Here is a 16,027-nt window from a genome sequence, read left to right as displayed (position 1 = left end):
TGCACCAAGAGAACAGGGACAAAAGTATCATGTGTATATTTTTTATTGTACCTGGAGCTGGTGGTGTATGTAAGATAAGTTCTCTGCTCCATGGGCTACAGATAGATCCTTTATATCCTCTGACCCTAAAAGCATAGGTACTGTTTGTGTCAAGGTCAGAAATTATTTCACTCTTACTACAAACTTCAATTTCTTGCCATGCTGTATTAGCCTCTTCTTTGTTAAGCTTGCGATATTCAAGTATGTAAGTATCAGCTGAACCTGTTTTCTGTGGATGATCCCAACAGATCAAAGCTTTGTTATACATTTTGCTCCGTTCCTCACTGATTTCTGGTATATCATTTCCTGAATTAAACATACAAAATGTTACATATAAAAATACTGACAGAGGAAAATACATTTACATATGAATATTAATAAAATTGAGAGAAGAAAGACAAAACATATTTATACCATCTTAATCAAGTGTTGTTCTCTTCATCCTGCCTATCCAGCCAAATTTAGGTGTTTTCAATTCTAGAGTGGGCATCATTTTTGTTAACCAGAAGCAAACTAAGGGATATTTTTGCAGGTTATTTACCCACACACATTATCCCCACCAAACTATAGTGCTGCTCGTAAGATACCAATTTCTCCCTTGCAAAAACATTACACCAGGGGTAAACAAAAATTTGGCCTGCCTTCATAGATGGCCAGAGAACACCTATTCTGGGTCCCCATCATCCCATTACCCAAGAGACATAACAAATAGGGGCAAGCATTTTCTGTGGGGTCCCCTTCCAGTGAAACGTTCTGCTCATTGACCTGAGGATCAACCTGCCCATTCTTCCAAAAGACTGGAAAATATCTTCCAGATGGTCATTGTAGATTGATTGTAGCATAATCAATGTTTAAATTAATTTTATGGTACTATGTTTTCTATTTTATTATCTTTATATTATTATGCTTGCTCTCACAGTCAAGCCAGATGTTTAGATTGGATTTGACATTTTAAGATGCTGTTGAAAGCATCATCATGGGATGCAAGATATTCCAAGTAAAACTATTTTTTTGCAATTGACTGATGATTTTATCAATGCCAATGGTGTTCAAATGGTGTTCCACATCTTTTGGGACTATACCCACCAAGATGCCTTTTACTAGTATTACTGATAGCATTACTGATACTATCCTTGCTTACTTTTGCCACTGTCATTCTACTTCTGCATTTGACATTTTCTCCAGTTCTTTCTCTTCTATGATAAATAAATAAACACTGCAACGTTCACCATCCAGACTTTTCTATCTTTCTTATCAACAATTGTTAAGTCTGTGGTGCTATATGATAGGTTCTTGTCTATTTGAATTCTAAAATCCCAGAGCACTTTAGCTTTCTCATTTGTTTATTATTTTGTCTGTTTGGTGATCATTTGTTTGCGTGCAGACAAATGGTTATTTCTTGCAGATATTCCAATGCACCATTACTGCTACTTTGCCATGCCACTATTTGTAGTCAGTCTGTACAATTTTCTTGCAGCAGCTAGTTAGCCCTCCCTTTCTTCAGTTTCTTTGGGGAGGCAGCAATTGCTGTCTGTTGCTGCTTCTCAATTCTGGCTTTGTATGCATTTTTCTTAAGGTTTGGTGTTGTGCAGCCAGAATTAATCCCTCTGTCTCTTTCTTCAATTTTTCTGCTCTTATCCATTGCCACATTCTACTGTACACCCACTCAAATAGTATATATGAACTCATATTTAGATATGTTAGTAATATTTTGTTCCTAGTGGCCAACTTCTCTTCCTATAAGGATTTTTAGTGTACTAAGAAATTCCCATTTAAGGATGATCAAGTGTGTGTTCAATCAACTTTTGAAGAATATTGAATACTATATCAAGAGCAAACTATTTACAAATACAGTTTCTTTTGCCCGTTCTCAGAGGTAGGAAGAGGTTAAATGTTTTTTCCTTTAAACTTACCATTTGAATGGAAACACATATTTTCAAGAGCCTCCTGTTGCTTTTCTATATCAAGAACAAAATCTTCAAAAGAAGCTTGAGCTGCAGGCCTGAAGCTCTTCAAAGATTCAGCAGCTTTCTGAATTCTATAGACAGAAAAATACCAATATTATGCAGATGCTAACAATTTGCCTTTAAGACTTTAATATGAGAGAAAAAATTGAATGCATACCATTCATGAACCATACTAAAATACAGGATTCTTTACTTTTTACTTCTAACTGCAAATTATTTTTTTCACTAAAGAAAATCCCTATATTATAATGAGATTAGTTAACACTAGCAGCTGAACTAAAGTTCAATAAATTGGATACATTTTCAAGACAGTAAAATGTAATCCATCAAAAATTCTCATGTGCAAATTAATTAAAATAGATAGGAACATAATGGATCTCATCTTGCATTATATCTTTGGCTTCAAAGCAGAACATGCATCATCAGAACATACTTCTATAGATATATATTATATACCATATAAGGCAAGTTTCTAATTTTTGTGCCTGTTACCGTTTCAATGCATGCATCCCAAACCAGTGGGTACTATTGGAGAAATGATTTTCAAAAGTACAACTAAAAGAACATTGGGAAATTGGGAAAGAAACATGCAGAGGTTTAGGGTTAGGGTTAGACACAATTCAAGCCACTTTGAAAAGAAATAAATTACATACCTATCATGAAGCTGCTTTGCTGCTTGAACAAAACAGGATGGGTCTGTTTCTTTGAGAACTTCTTGCGCATATCCCACTAGGCCATTATTTTCTAGAAGTCCCTGATACTCTTCTATTTGAGAATGCAATTTGTCCATTCTTAAATTTTTGGATGTTTCAATAGCTCTAAGTGCAGTGATTTTCCTTTCCTCCAAAACATGAAACAGCTTATCGAAGTTATTAGAAGCTTCCTCCCTCGCTCTTTCACCATTGCACTGTTTTTTAAGTTAAAACAGGATAATATATTAACTTTAAATATGTTTTTGATTAGTTTCAAGAACAATTTCAAGGAAGGTAATGAGATTAACGTGATATACAAAACCATAATTCTATCTATAGGAACGTAAGTTGAAGTATTTGATACACTGAAATAACATTGTTCATCTTTGTGATTCTGAAGTATAGTTGTTTTTAAACAGCATATTTAAAAACATAATTTTAAGTGACAACAGTATTTAGCTTCTTTGCTTTCTATGTTACAGAGACATGTTTACAATCCAATTCTTTACACATGTACAACTAACTATGGCAAACTATAGTTGTGAACAAAGAATTGCTCTTAAAAATGTAAACACTAGAACATCTGTGACAATCAGGACAAATATATTAGGATAAAGAAACACTTCATCTAAATTACTTCTCTATGTTAAATGTTAGATTGCAAGGTCACAGTAGTACAAAACAGCTAGAAAAAATAGAACAATACTATTTTTTAAAAGAACATGTTTATAATAAAAGCCTTTTAAAACTCTTTAAAAATTGAAATATTTTCACTGTGCATTTCAGAATAATAAATTATGAATATTTGCATCTCACAATCTCAAAGACCATTTAAAACAAACTACCTTTTCATAACAAGAGTTATTTCGGGAGGAAAGGGTGAGAGATGCCTGTTCAGCATGTAGGCATTTAGCAAATGTTTTTCCAATCAGGGCCATCCATGGGGGCAAAGACCAATGAACAAGGAGTCTGCAACACTTTCTTTTCTGGGCAAGATAAAAAGTGAGCAGAGGGAGAGCGCTTGGGATACTCAGCCTGCCCCAGAGAGAATGCTTTCTTGCCAAACAGGGTGAGAGACATTCTCTACTTTCTTCATTCCTATAGTACTTTTTCCTAATTTGAACAAAATTGTAAAATGGGTCAGCAGCACTAGCTCTGGCTGCTTCTTGATAGTGGCATAATTTTCTGAATACTTTATATAGATCACTAACCTGTAGAATACGATTAATCTGATTTTCAATAAGAGACTTTCTAAAATTAAATGTTAGCTACTCAGTAGCCAAATATTTATTATTTGCTAGTCAGAATAGCTAGCAATACACTTATAGCCAACTGTCACAAGTACAGTAACTGAATGATCAGTTGTAGCACAATTTTCTAACACAACATAAACCTATTTACAAAGCAGAAACTATGTAGCTCTTTGGGGTTTTTTAATGTAATATGAAAAATCTTGAAATAAATTAGTCAAATTATAATGGATAGAAATGTTTTAGTTTCAATAAAATTGTTTATGGAGAAATTCACATTAATACTAGTACTATTAAAGAGCCACAAAGTAGTGTCCCCATGGCAAAAATAAGTAATTCTTACCTCAGCTTCTTTCACTAAAAGACCAAGCTCTGTAATTTGGTTTTTCACATGGCTCTCCTTACTAATGAGGTAGTGTATATCCTGTGAAAGTTTCTCCTATGAAAAATCACACTGTATGGTTAAAAATGATTGTAAAGTACTATTTTTGCATTTGAAGTTACTGAATACAAGGAACATTAATATTTTTATTTTGGGATTGACAATTCAGTTCAATAAACTTCTACACTCCATACTATCTATTATAGAATGTAGTAGTTTAAAACTACAGCCCAGCAATTGTTTTAGAGTTAACTAAAAGTGCACATAATTCAATCATAACATGAAAATAAAGAAGTGTGATGGGCCTTGGCATAATTTATGTAGCCATCAAGTATACGAAAGCTGCATTTAAAAAGGTAACCATGTTATTTCACTAACATGGAAACATTTGTAGTTTCACTAATTTGCACTAAAACTTACTGCATTAGTGTATGGTTTGCCAAATGCACAGTGGCAGATAGGAAAGTACTCCAGAGAGTTAACATCATTGCCCAGATCATTGGTTGCCCTCTCCCCTCTTTGGAAGAGCTTTATAGCTCCCGCTGCCTTAAGAAAGTTCAAAACATTCTCAAAGATCCATCTCATCCTGGGAACCCATTTTTTGAACTATTACCATCTGGTAGACGGTACAGGATAATAAAAGCAAGAATAAATAGGCTGAAAAACAGCTTCTATCCCAGGGCAGTAACTCTACTGAATTCTACTGTATAGTACACTGAAGATGGTATTTACCGTATTTGCCGGCGTATAAGACGACTTTTTTGCCCTGAAAAAGATGCCTCCAATTGGGGGGGTCGTCTTATATGCCGGGTCGCTTATACGCCGGCAAATAGTAATTGGGAAGCACTGCGGCTGCCCGCGGCTGAGGCACTTTTGCGCACCGTGGAAGCGAATCCCGTGAAGCCGAAAGGAGCAGCCAGCCTTCTCCCAGCTCCCAAGGAACGAGGCTCGCACCGCCCGAGCTCCACTGAGGTATCCGGCTGGGGCTGTCAGGAGTTGTTACCGCTGGCGCGGCTCCGCACGGCTCCAGTCCTGCGTTGCCTCGGGAAGGGAAAGGCAAAACCAGGAGCCGCTGCTGCCATTGCAAAGCGCCGCGCGGCTCTTCCTTTTTGCCTTTCCCTTCCCGAGGCAACGCGGACTGAGCCGCGCGGAGCGCGCCAGCGGTAATAACTCCTGACAGCCCCAGCCGGATACCTCAGCGGAGCCCGGGCGGTGCGAGCCTGTTTCTTTGGGAGCTGGGAGAAGGCTGGCTGCTCTTTCAGCGTCACGGGATTCGCTTCCACGTAGACAAAAGTGCCTCAAAAAAAAAAAAGTGCAAAAGTGGAAGGCGTGCGGAAGAGGGGGCTAGTATATAACAAACTATATTTTGAGTGGAAATGTTGGGGGGTCGTCTTATACGCCGGGTCGTCTTATATGCCGGCATATACGGTAATTTGGTTGTGCGATGTGCAATGACAACTAAACTAAACTAAAAAATTAACTAAAATAATTTCAATTGCTTCTTTGTTTGCTTACAAATTAAAAAGGTTATTAAAAGAATATGGTATACAATAAATCCATTAAAACCTGCAGTGAACCAAAACAACTTAAGCCAATATTACATATTATCAAATCACGTGCTTTGTCTCTCTTCCAAGAGCTAATCTAAAATGTTACTTGTCCCATCAAATATTTATCTATTTGAACAGATGGCATATGTCAATATATGGTATTCAATGATGCAGATTAAATTTAAATTTCTTCTTTGAGGATATTCAATTTTTGCAAGCTATAGACTTGACCTTGTATTATATAGATACTCAAATGTGCCTAAATGTTAAAACATGATTAGGACCACAGATATTTAAGCAAAATTGAAATCAATTTTGTTTCTGTGGAAATTTCTAATATTCTACAGAAATAACCCACTTTGGATGGTGAAAATCACTGAGCCTGTAGGTCACAAAATTGTGGCATAAGTCAGAATCAAAAAAAGACTGGATGATCTTTAATTACCCTAGGTTTTAATAACATTTCATGACACTGAACATAGGATCAGTTCAACAAAGCAACTACTTTACACTCTGTAACACTAAGCAACACAAAACCAGCCAAGAAATAAAGAGGGGGGAACACCTTGAGTGTTTTGTAGGCACTGCTCATGGTAGTCACTCGATGGTTTGCATGCGTACCACCCAGTTTGCAAAGGTGACAAACAGGTCTTCTGCATATTTCACAGTACATGTTTACTTTTTCCATTTCATGTTCCGGACACATCAAAATCTGAGAGTAAAATAATAAAATATAAAATATATTTCAAGAACCGTGTAATGATTAAATAAAATCAGAAGCATTTTCATTTTTGTTTTTCATATACATTTTAATGATTATTTATGAAAATATTAAAATTATTTTCTTCCTTTCTTATTAAATAGTACTTAAATACAAATAAATGGATTTGTACTCAGGCTACATTGTATTAAATTGTTAACAAATGAATGCCATTGCAACTTTCCAAAGAAGGTTACAATTTTCTCACAAAACTTTTGTCTTATTCTATATTAAACAATTTTATGCTGGAATCTGTGTCTCCAGCCAAGATTCCCTTAATCTCTTCTGGAGATTTTAGGGACGCACTGCAGAGGAAAAAGTTGCATGAGGAACTGTCTCCGTAACACTGGATGGAGACTTTTAAAAATATATTAATGTACGGTAACTATATAACCTTGACATACTATGACTTTATTGTAAGAAATACTTTATGTTTTGTTATTTTGGAGAATTTCAATCTCCTTTGCTTCTATTGGCTTTTGAATAAATTTTGTCTTAAGGATAGATTATTAGACCTTTTCTTTCAGACCTGAAATTTTTTCACCTTTTAAAGTAAATGAAAACAAATTACTGAACCATTCGTTTTGCATCAAAGCTTTCATTTTTTTCATCTTAACTACAACAATTATATTGTACTATATTTTTCTAAATTTCAGAATTAATTGAAAATACTATAGTTTTGGCTAAAGTATCACACTGGCCTAGTTTAATATTTTGATAGTTCACTTAAATATGATTATAAAATTACATTTTACTGAAGCTATTTAATTATAACTGGAACTAGTTCAAGAACATCACCCTCTTCCCTGAGATATTACATATGTGTTTATTCCTTAATAACTTTCTCAAGCCAGGTTTTTACAATTGTAATGTTTTTTAATATTAATGGAAGGCACCTCCACTTACATAGAGTATAGAAATGCTGCAATATTCATAAGGCTGAAGCTGTAGTCCTGCCATAATAGAAGTTTCTCTAATGTTAAAAAAAGCTTTTTGCAAGAGGTAGGAAATTATTGCATTTATAATATGGCTGGGAAACCCAGATGCTGTTGAATTACAGTGATCAATTGGGGGAAAGAGTGCTCATTGTTCCTGGGGCAGGGACTGTTAAATTATAAATTATTTCATTTGGGCAATTTAAGTCATTTGTATAACTACATCATTATGCAAAACCTAGAGATTATGTCACTCCTGGTGATTTTCATCATTTGAATAATAAAGATGTAAATTGATGCAAATTACATAATGTGTGCATAATTTGTTAGAGATATTGTAAATAGCAACAAAGATTATTTATATTAATGTCAATTTAACTGTTCATCTAGACTATTTTGGTCTATTATCGTTTGTTAAAAGGGGTTCTATTAAACTGAGATTTCACTATATAACTGTCACTATCCTTAATAGTGGTTATGTAAATTGTTTTTGCAACTTGACAATCTCTCTGGTATTTAATTGATTCAAGCTACTATTTAGATTAATGGGAAAGATTTCATACTGGTTCAACAGCTAGTGCAAATGGATGCAACTATGAGCAAATTGTAAACTAGAAACTGGGGGGGGGGAGATAACAATTTAGACAATGAAGACTTGGAATAATCCCTGAATAAACTGAAAGCTGACCCTCTTAATTTTCTAAACTGCACAATTTCATACATTATTTACAATAAATTTCAATATCAGGCTTCAATAGACAAATTTTAAGACTATAACCATCATCAGTCCAATTCATATTTTTTGCTTGAAGAATTAAAAGATGTATTTAAAAGAAGAATCAGGAAGTAATCATCCAGGCTCAGAATTCTCTTCATTTTCTTACAATTATGAAACATGGAGATCATTTAAAATTGACAAATAGATAAGTATTTTTATAAGTAGAACAGTAGTCTTGGGGTAGCTAATAACAAAAGATATTGAGCAGAAAAGAAAGAGAAAATGTTCTGTTATATGCTACAGGGAATGCTCACTTGACACTTGAAGCCAATTGACATCTGAATCCACAGTTATTCCACAAAACGTTATAATCTGATTCATGCTGAAGAACCATCTATTCACAACATACAATGAGGACAGAACTGACCTAAAATCCTACTATCAAGCAAGGTTTCCTCACTCTGAACAAGTTGCTGAATAGCAGAAAACTTCAACCGTGATGTCAGAATTGCTACTCTGTGATGTGCAGCATAAACTGGGCTACAGCTAGAAGTCACAAGACCACTTTTATGAGTTGGTTTTTGCAAGATATCAACTTTTCCCGAGTTCTGTGATCTTTGCCCCATTTAGCAGTGTATAAGAAAGACTATCTGTTCTCAAAATTAGAAGCATGGCTCTTACCACATTACCAAAAAATAAATCTGATTTCTTCTCTCTATCTATCTATGGTAGTATAATCTATTTATGAAAGACCGTTAGAACAGTTTATTACAATTTCTCTGAAAAACAGTTTAAATCAAATAGTAAATCAGGGATGGCAACATTTTCAGCATTGTTCTACATAGGCACTACTTTTCCAGCAGTTTAACATGATTATTTTAAAAATATAGAAATAAGATATGGATCTATTAAAGGCTGGGCACATGGCATCTATGATATACTTATGTGTAAACAACTATTATCCAACTTCCTGCTCTACATATTTTTAATGGAATTTTGTCAGGCTCGTGGTTCAATTAAACTGATTTATTGCTAAAGTCTATGCAGCACTGGAATCTTTTCAAGTAATGATCAACAGTAGCTGGCTAGAGTTAGAGAAGAGCCAACTGCACTTAAGGGGGGAAGAGTTGGACTTAGTTCGCTTGTGATCCTCTTTTCACTCCACCCCAGATTCTGCCATTCCTTCTACAAATTTGGCCAAAAGCAAAACATAGTACATCTCATTTTTATTTCTAAGAATACCAAATATAGTTTCAGTACAAATAGTAATGTGAGGCAATAATCTTTTCTGGGGGGGTGCTCATCCGTCTACAAAATGATGGTTTACAATGAAAGAAAAAATCCAATACAACTAGCTGTAAGATCTCAAATTCCTTTTTAGCAGCATTAGGTTTCTTAACAAAATATTTAAGATTTAGGGGGACATTTGTAAATATAATATTCTAATCAGCATGTAAGAGCTCATTGTGCTGAATAAAATAATAAAGTAAAGCTAAAGAAAATACTAAGAATTCAGCATGACTAATTCCACAAGGTAATATTACCTTATATTTTAGTAATAAAATTAATATAGATCTTAAAATACTTATATTTCAAATTGTTTGAATATAAAAATACATCTATGTGCACTTTTAAAAAATAATATGTATAAATACTATGCTTCTTATCCCAATTCTGCTTTGGTAATTATATTAAACTGTAGATTTCCTCAAAGTGTAGCTTTTGCATATACTATATACACTGCTCAAAAAAATAAAGGGAACACAAAAATAAGACATCCTAGATCTGAATGAATGAAATATTCTTAGTAAATACTTTGTTCATTACATAGTTGAACGTGCTGACAACAAAATCACACAAAAATTAGCAATGGAAATCAAATTTAGCAACCCATGGAGGTCTGGATTTGGAGTTACACTCAAAATTAAAGTGGAAAAAAACACTACAGGCTGATCCAACTTTGATGTAATGTCCTTAAAACAAGTCAAAATGAGGCTCAGTAGTGTGTGTGGCCTCCACATGCCTGCATGACCTCCCTACAACACATGGGCATGCTCCTGATGAGGTGGCGGATTGTCTCTTGAGGGATCTCCTCCCACACCTGGACTAAAGTATTGCCCAACTCCTGGTCTGTGGTGCAACGGGGCGTTGGTGGATAGAGCGAGACATGATGTCCCAGATGTGCTCAATTGGATTCAGGTCTGGGGAACGGGCAGGCCAGTCCATAGCATCAATGCCTTTGTCTTGCAGGAACTGCTGACACACTCCAGCCACATGAGGTCTAGCATTGTCTTGCATTAGGAGGAACCCAGGGCCAACCGCACCAGCATATGGTCTCACAAGGGGTCTGAGGATCTCATCTTGGTACCTAATGGCAGTCAGGCTACCTCTAGCGAGCACATGGAGGGCTGTGTGGCCCCCTAAAGAAATGCCACCCCATACCATTACTGACCCACTGCCAAACCAGTCATGCTGGAGGATGTTGCAGGCAGCAGAACGTTCTCCACGGCGTCTCCAGACCCCGTCACGCCTGTCACATGTGCTCAGTGTGAACCTGCTTTCATCTGTGAAGAGCACAGTGCACCAGTGGCGAATTTGCCAATCTTGGTGTTCTCTGGCAAATGCCAAACGTCTTGCACGGTGTTGGGCTGTAAGCACAACCCCCACCTGTGGACGTTGGGCCCTCCTACTACCCTCATGGAGTCTGTTTCTGACCGTTTGAGCAGCCACATGCACAATTGTGACCCGCTGGAGGTTATTTTGCAGGGCTCTGGCAGTGCTCCTCCTGTCCCTCCTTGCACAAAGGCGGAGGTAGTGGTCTTGATGCTGGGTTACTGCCCTCCTACAGCCTCCTCCATGTCTCCTGATATACTGGCCTGTCTCCTGGTGGTGCGTCCATGCTCTGGACACTACGCTGACAGACACAGCAAACCTTCTTGCCACAGCTCACACTGATGTGCCATCCTGGATGAGCTGCACTACCTGAGCCACTTGTGTGGGTTGTAGACTCCGTCTCATGCTACCACTAGAGTGAAAGTACTGCCAGCATTCAAAAGTGACCAAACTATCAGCCAGAAAGCATAGGAACTGAGAAGTGGTCTGTGGTTACCACCTGCAGAACCACTCCTTTATTGGGGATGTCTTGCTAACTGCCTATGCTTTCAACCTGTTGTCTATTCCATTTGCACAACAGCATGTGAAATTGATTGTCAATCAGTGTTGCTACCTAAGTGGACAGTTTGATTTTACAGAAGTGTGATTGACTTGGAGTTACATTGTGTTGTTTAAGTGTTCCTTTTATTTTTTTGAGCAGTGTACATTTCAGCTCATTCATAAACATCTATAGCAACCGAGTCAAAAGCTGAACACTACTCTGAATGGTACTGTTAGTACATGTTTGCTAGTATTAAAGCAATTGTTTCATAGTAAAAGTTAATGAACAGTTGGTTTGAAACAGATGCATATACATTCACTTCTATGTGATTATATGCACACTGAAGGGAAATACCACTTACTTTAGGTCTGAAATTGGTAGTTGGTCCCACATATTCATGTTGGGCTTTTAAAGTTCCCCAGGGATGGTGTATTTTGAAGCATTCGTTGCAATAACTTGCACTACAATCCATGCAGCTCTTTGTGGATTCTTGTGCTGGAGGTTTACATAGATCACACATAATAGCTGTGGCTGCCCTCGCTGCCTGCCTGTACCGTTCTACAATAGTTTCCAAGGTGACATTTCGAAATAGGCCACTGATGCCACGTTCACCAAGATCTACATCATGCCGGCATCCTGGACAAGGGAAGGTAGTTGTCCTAGGAGTCAATGAATTGCGTTTCCAACCTGCGTAGATGGTAGGATCCGGTTTAATTACAATGCAATGAAACATGTTTTACCTTTTCAAGAGATGAAGGAATGCTAATACTGGATTGCATTAAAAAAAATAATGTACATTATAGGCAGATACTAAATTAGTGCCACAGTGTAATATTATTAAACAACTTTTCAAATTGTTCTTAAATATCTCAAATGAAGTTTGTAATCTTAACATGGAAAATTAAACTAAATACTTTATAAATGGACAGTCCATGACTAAAATTTGGAATGAATACATATATAATAATAACCATAATAGAAGATAGTATAATTTAAATGAGAAAGATTATATAATGGGAAGGCTTTGTTCAGATCCTTCCTTATCTAAAAACTCACAATAGCCTGTGGTAGTTTAGGATCTCCCTGCCCAATCTGTCAAAAATGTTTTTAATAAGATATCTGATTCCAGTTGTAAAGCAGAAACAGAGAAAGATCGATCTGGAGCTCCATTATCAGCTGCAGAGGGCTTTCAGGAAGGCATTTGCAGAGCTCCATTATCGGCTGCAGAGGGCTTTCCAGAAGGCATCTGAAGGCGAAACAGAGGCCGGGGCAATGCGTGTGAGTGGCGGCAAGCAGCCGCAGAAGGCGAGGCAGGTGTTGGGGTGTGCGAGGCCTGGTAAGTAGGGCAGCTCCAACCCCCATCCCCACTCTATCTTATTTTTTACCTGTGTAACTCGCCTCACCCCCTGCTCCCTGGGGTGAGCAGGGTCTTAATTAGGGCTAATTTTGTGGGTGGAACTTAATTTGATCGCATGCACTCAAAAATGTGATAGGGCTTCTTTTCAAGGTGGGTTGTCTTTTTGGAGAAACAGAGTATTTATTTGCATTTATTAAAATATTATTTTCTAAATAATTTCTTATGTACTATTCAGACTCAGAACATCTCTGTGAATCAAAGATAAAGTGATATTATAAGAAAGCCTTAGAAAAATGATTAGCACCAGATGCATATGAAAATTTACAATAGAGACTAGTCCATCAATAAACTAATTTCAAATGATTATTTTAAAAAATTGTTGGGACAGCAGGTTTAATCTAAAAAGGTCACACATGCTAAAAGCATACCACACATGCATTTTTAAAATTAAAATACAGTATGCTCTAAACAAAATTTAACTCACTGCACAAACTACTACTGATATAGTGAGAAGTAAATACCATTGAGTACTTATTTAAAAGTAATTGTTAAAGTCTTTAAAATGTAAAAAAAACATAAGGGTAAACTCCACAGCATGCAACATGCAGATAAGCAATGCCACTGAAGCAAACTTAGGCTGACAAATTAAGCAGGGAAGTAACTTAAGACATTATTATTCAAGTTGAGATTAAACATATATGAAAAATAAAATGTGATATAAATTAAAGTGCAGTGGTCAAGTATAGATAGTATGATTTGAAATGTTTAGATAGTAACATGCTTTTGAAATGCCCCTAAGGGCAAATATTTTCACTAAAGTCAAAGCATGAATGCCTAGAACTGTTTCAAGTTTAATTACAAATAAAAGTAATGTTAATGAAAACATGTGATGATGATGATGATGATGATTGTTTTAAGAGATCTAAGATGTTCTACTAGTCAGGGAGAGAGAAATTATTTTATTCAATATTCTAACAGATTCACAAATAGTTCACAATACCACACAACAAAGTAGAAAAGGGATAACACACCCTTAACTTATTGCAGAGTTTTGAATCAACAGTATCACCAGCATATCACATGAAAAATAAGAAGAATCAGTTCATGGGGTGTATTTAAAAAACAGCAAATTAAGTCAACTGGATTCATATTTTGACACTAACAATGCTCTTCCTATAGCAACAATAGCCTTCTTATCTTTTGATATAATATTTTAAGATTATTAGAGAAAGACAAAGATTGAACTGGGAACTAAAATTGGAAACTAAATCACATCTTGGGAATAAGAATTTTTGAACAGAGGTTATTAGAACTAATTAGAATATCTAAAATCTATTACCCCCACAAGGGAAGATTTTTTGGTTTCATTCACACTTACGGGCACTCAATTCTGCTAAGAAAAATGAATTTTGAAAATGGGGCATAATCTCATATTATTCTTTCAAGGAAATAATGAAAATACAAACCCGGTGGCCAAAATCAGTGTATGGAATACAGCATTTACTCTTTTACCATTATTTTCTTCCTTTATGTGATAAAATGTGATTAAAATTCCTTAAATTTTGCAATTGACATCTATACTTTTTCAAAACTTGTTTGTGTCAAAGGAGAACTCAGAATATAAAACAAAAATTTTCACTTAAGACATCTTAATAGACATCAGAATCACTGCACCAAAATTCAAAATATCATTTATTACTTAAAGTTAATGTTTTATGCATGTTTAAGTCACCTAATGAAGGAGCAATATTGCCCATTTGAATCCAGTGAGCTCTATATATGAATGAGCAAAATGAAAGTAATTTTTGTTTGCAATATTGCCAACTGATAATTTTGGACTTGACCACTGATACTTAAAATAATTATACTAAACTTAGTATAATAAAATCTATGTTCTACCAAGTTGTATCTACAACCATATAAAAGGAAACATTTCTACCTCTCAACCCATGAGGCCTCCTCTGTGAGGCTGTAAACAGTGAACAGAGAAGCATTTTTAGAAGCTGAAAAGGAAGGATTCTTATTTACAGTGGTTTACATACCACTGTTTTACAGTGGTATGCTAGAGATAACAGAGCATTTCGTAACAGCAAGTTGGTTATGTTTAAGCCATGCACGTTTATTTGAAAGTTCCACTGATGAATAATGGGATTGACATTTGAGTAAGCAAGTATCAGAGGGAAGAAGAAAATTTCTATCACCATTTATATCTGAAAGATAGAATTATTATTATTAGAACATTGATGCTTCTAACTATACAACTGCTAAGGTTTCAAGCATTTTTCCTTAAAATGTGATTTATTAATAAATCTAATCAAACATACATCAATTTAACCTGAGGAATCAAAATTCTTAACCTCACTTCTGTGCTTCTTTAACACCAATAACACAATCTCTTCTAAATATTTAGACAAAAAAATTACAGGTTAGTTTGAAAACATTGTTTGATTACAGGTAGTCCTTGATTGGTAGCCTCCCCATTATGTAAGTCATGATGGTCATAAAGCGGGTCACCACGTGACCAGATCCACTTTTATGACTTTTCCTAGGCAGCTGTTGAAAGACTGTTGTGATCACTAAGTAACCACCCACAGTCATTAAGCAATCACCATGTTAGTTAATCCATTGTTTGCTATGAAGCATTTTTGCTAAAAAAAAAACCACAAGTAAATGCCAGTTTTCAGCAAAAATATTAAAAATTGCAATCACATGACTGCGGGACACTGCAAATGGCCACAAATAGCTCATTACCGAACATCAAAAATGCAATCATGTGAATGCCGGGAGAGCACAGCAATCATCAGAACTTCAGATTCAGGTCATAACTTTCCTTCAGGGGATCCAGTTAACTTCAAAAAGTTGCTAAATGACCGGTTGTAAATCAGGGACTATCTGTACTCAATTTAGGCAATATGAACCTTACTGAGTCTGTATTAACTAAATTTTCAATGTCTAAAACAATGAGGGAATTTGGTACTAGAACTTACGAACTCTTGGTTGAAGGCAACCACTTAATATCCGTATTTTACATGATCAGGAGGCCATCCATTACTCATTAATTTTAATTTTCAATTCTAGTTACAACTGCTAAAATTGAGAATCAAAAAATGTTGATAATCTATTGAAAATGATTCAAATGATTCAAAGATTCATTAGCTGATAACAATCTATCATCTTTGACAACACCAGAAAAACTGCAGTAACATGAAAATGACAATTAACT

At 35.7% G+C, this 16,027-nt stretch overlaps 1 protein-coding gene across 5 annotated transcripts in view; it reads right to left on the bottom strand.

The window, feature by feature from the left end:
* The window catches only part of TRIM36 (tripartite motif containing 36), a 43,866-nt gene that overhangs the window by 8,315 nt on the left and 19,524 nt on the right, over positions 1 to 16,027 (bottom strand). For 3 of the 5 annotated variants that reach the window (XM_026673319.2, XM_026673328.2, XM_087958040.1), the window contains exons 3-8: positions 11,809 to 12,134; positions 6,446 to 6,592; positions 4,292 to 4,387; positions 2,660 to 2,913; positions 1,953 to 2,077; positions 52 to 345 (exon numbers count right to left, since the gene is read on the bottom strand). In XM_026673319.2, coding sequence (XP_026529104.1) covers positions 52 to 345; positions 1,953 to 2,077; positions 2,660 to 2,913; positions 4,292 to 4,387; positions 6,446 to 6,592; positions 11,809 to 12,134 — 1,242 coding nt within the window. Of the gene's footprint in view, positions 1 to 51; positions 346 to 1,952; positions 2,078 to 2,659; positions 2,914 to 4,291; positions 4,388 to 6,445; positions 6,593 to 11,808; positions 12,135 to 14,743; positions 14,774 to 16,027 lie in introns of all 5 variants that reach the window. The other 2 variants (XM_087958038.1, XM_087958039.1) reach the window with 1 other exon arrangement.

The sequence above is a fragment of the Notechis scutatus genome, chromosome 2 (genome assembly GCF_049901735.1).
Source record: "Notechis scutatus isolate UNSWTSFEM ecotype Mainland chromosome 2, rNotScu1.2, whole genome shotgun sequence".
NCBI lineage: Eukaryota > Metazoa > Chordata > Lepidosauria > Squamata > Elapidae > Notechis > Notechis scutatus.
Note: the sequence above shows the minus strand (reverse complement) of the source record. Positions and strands in the feature narration are given on the sequence as shown.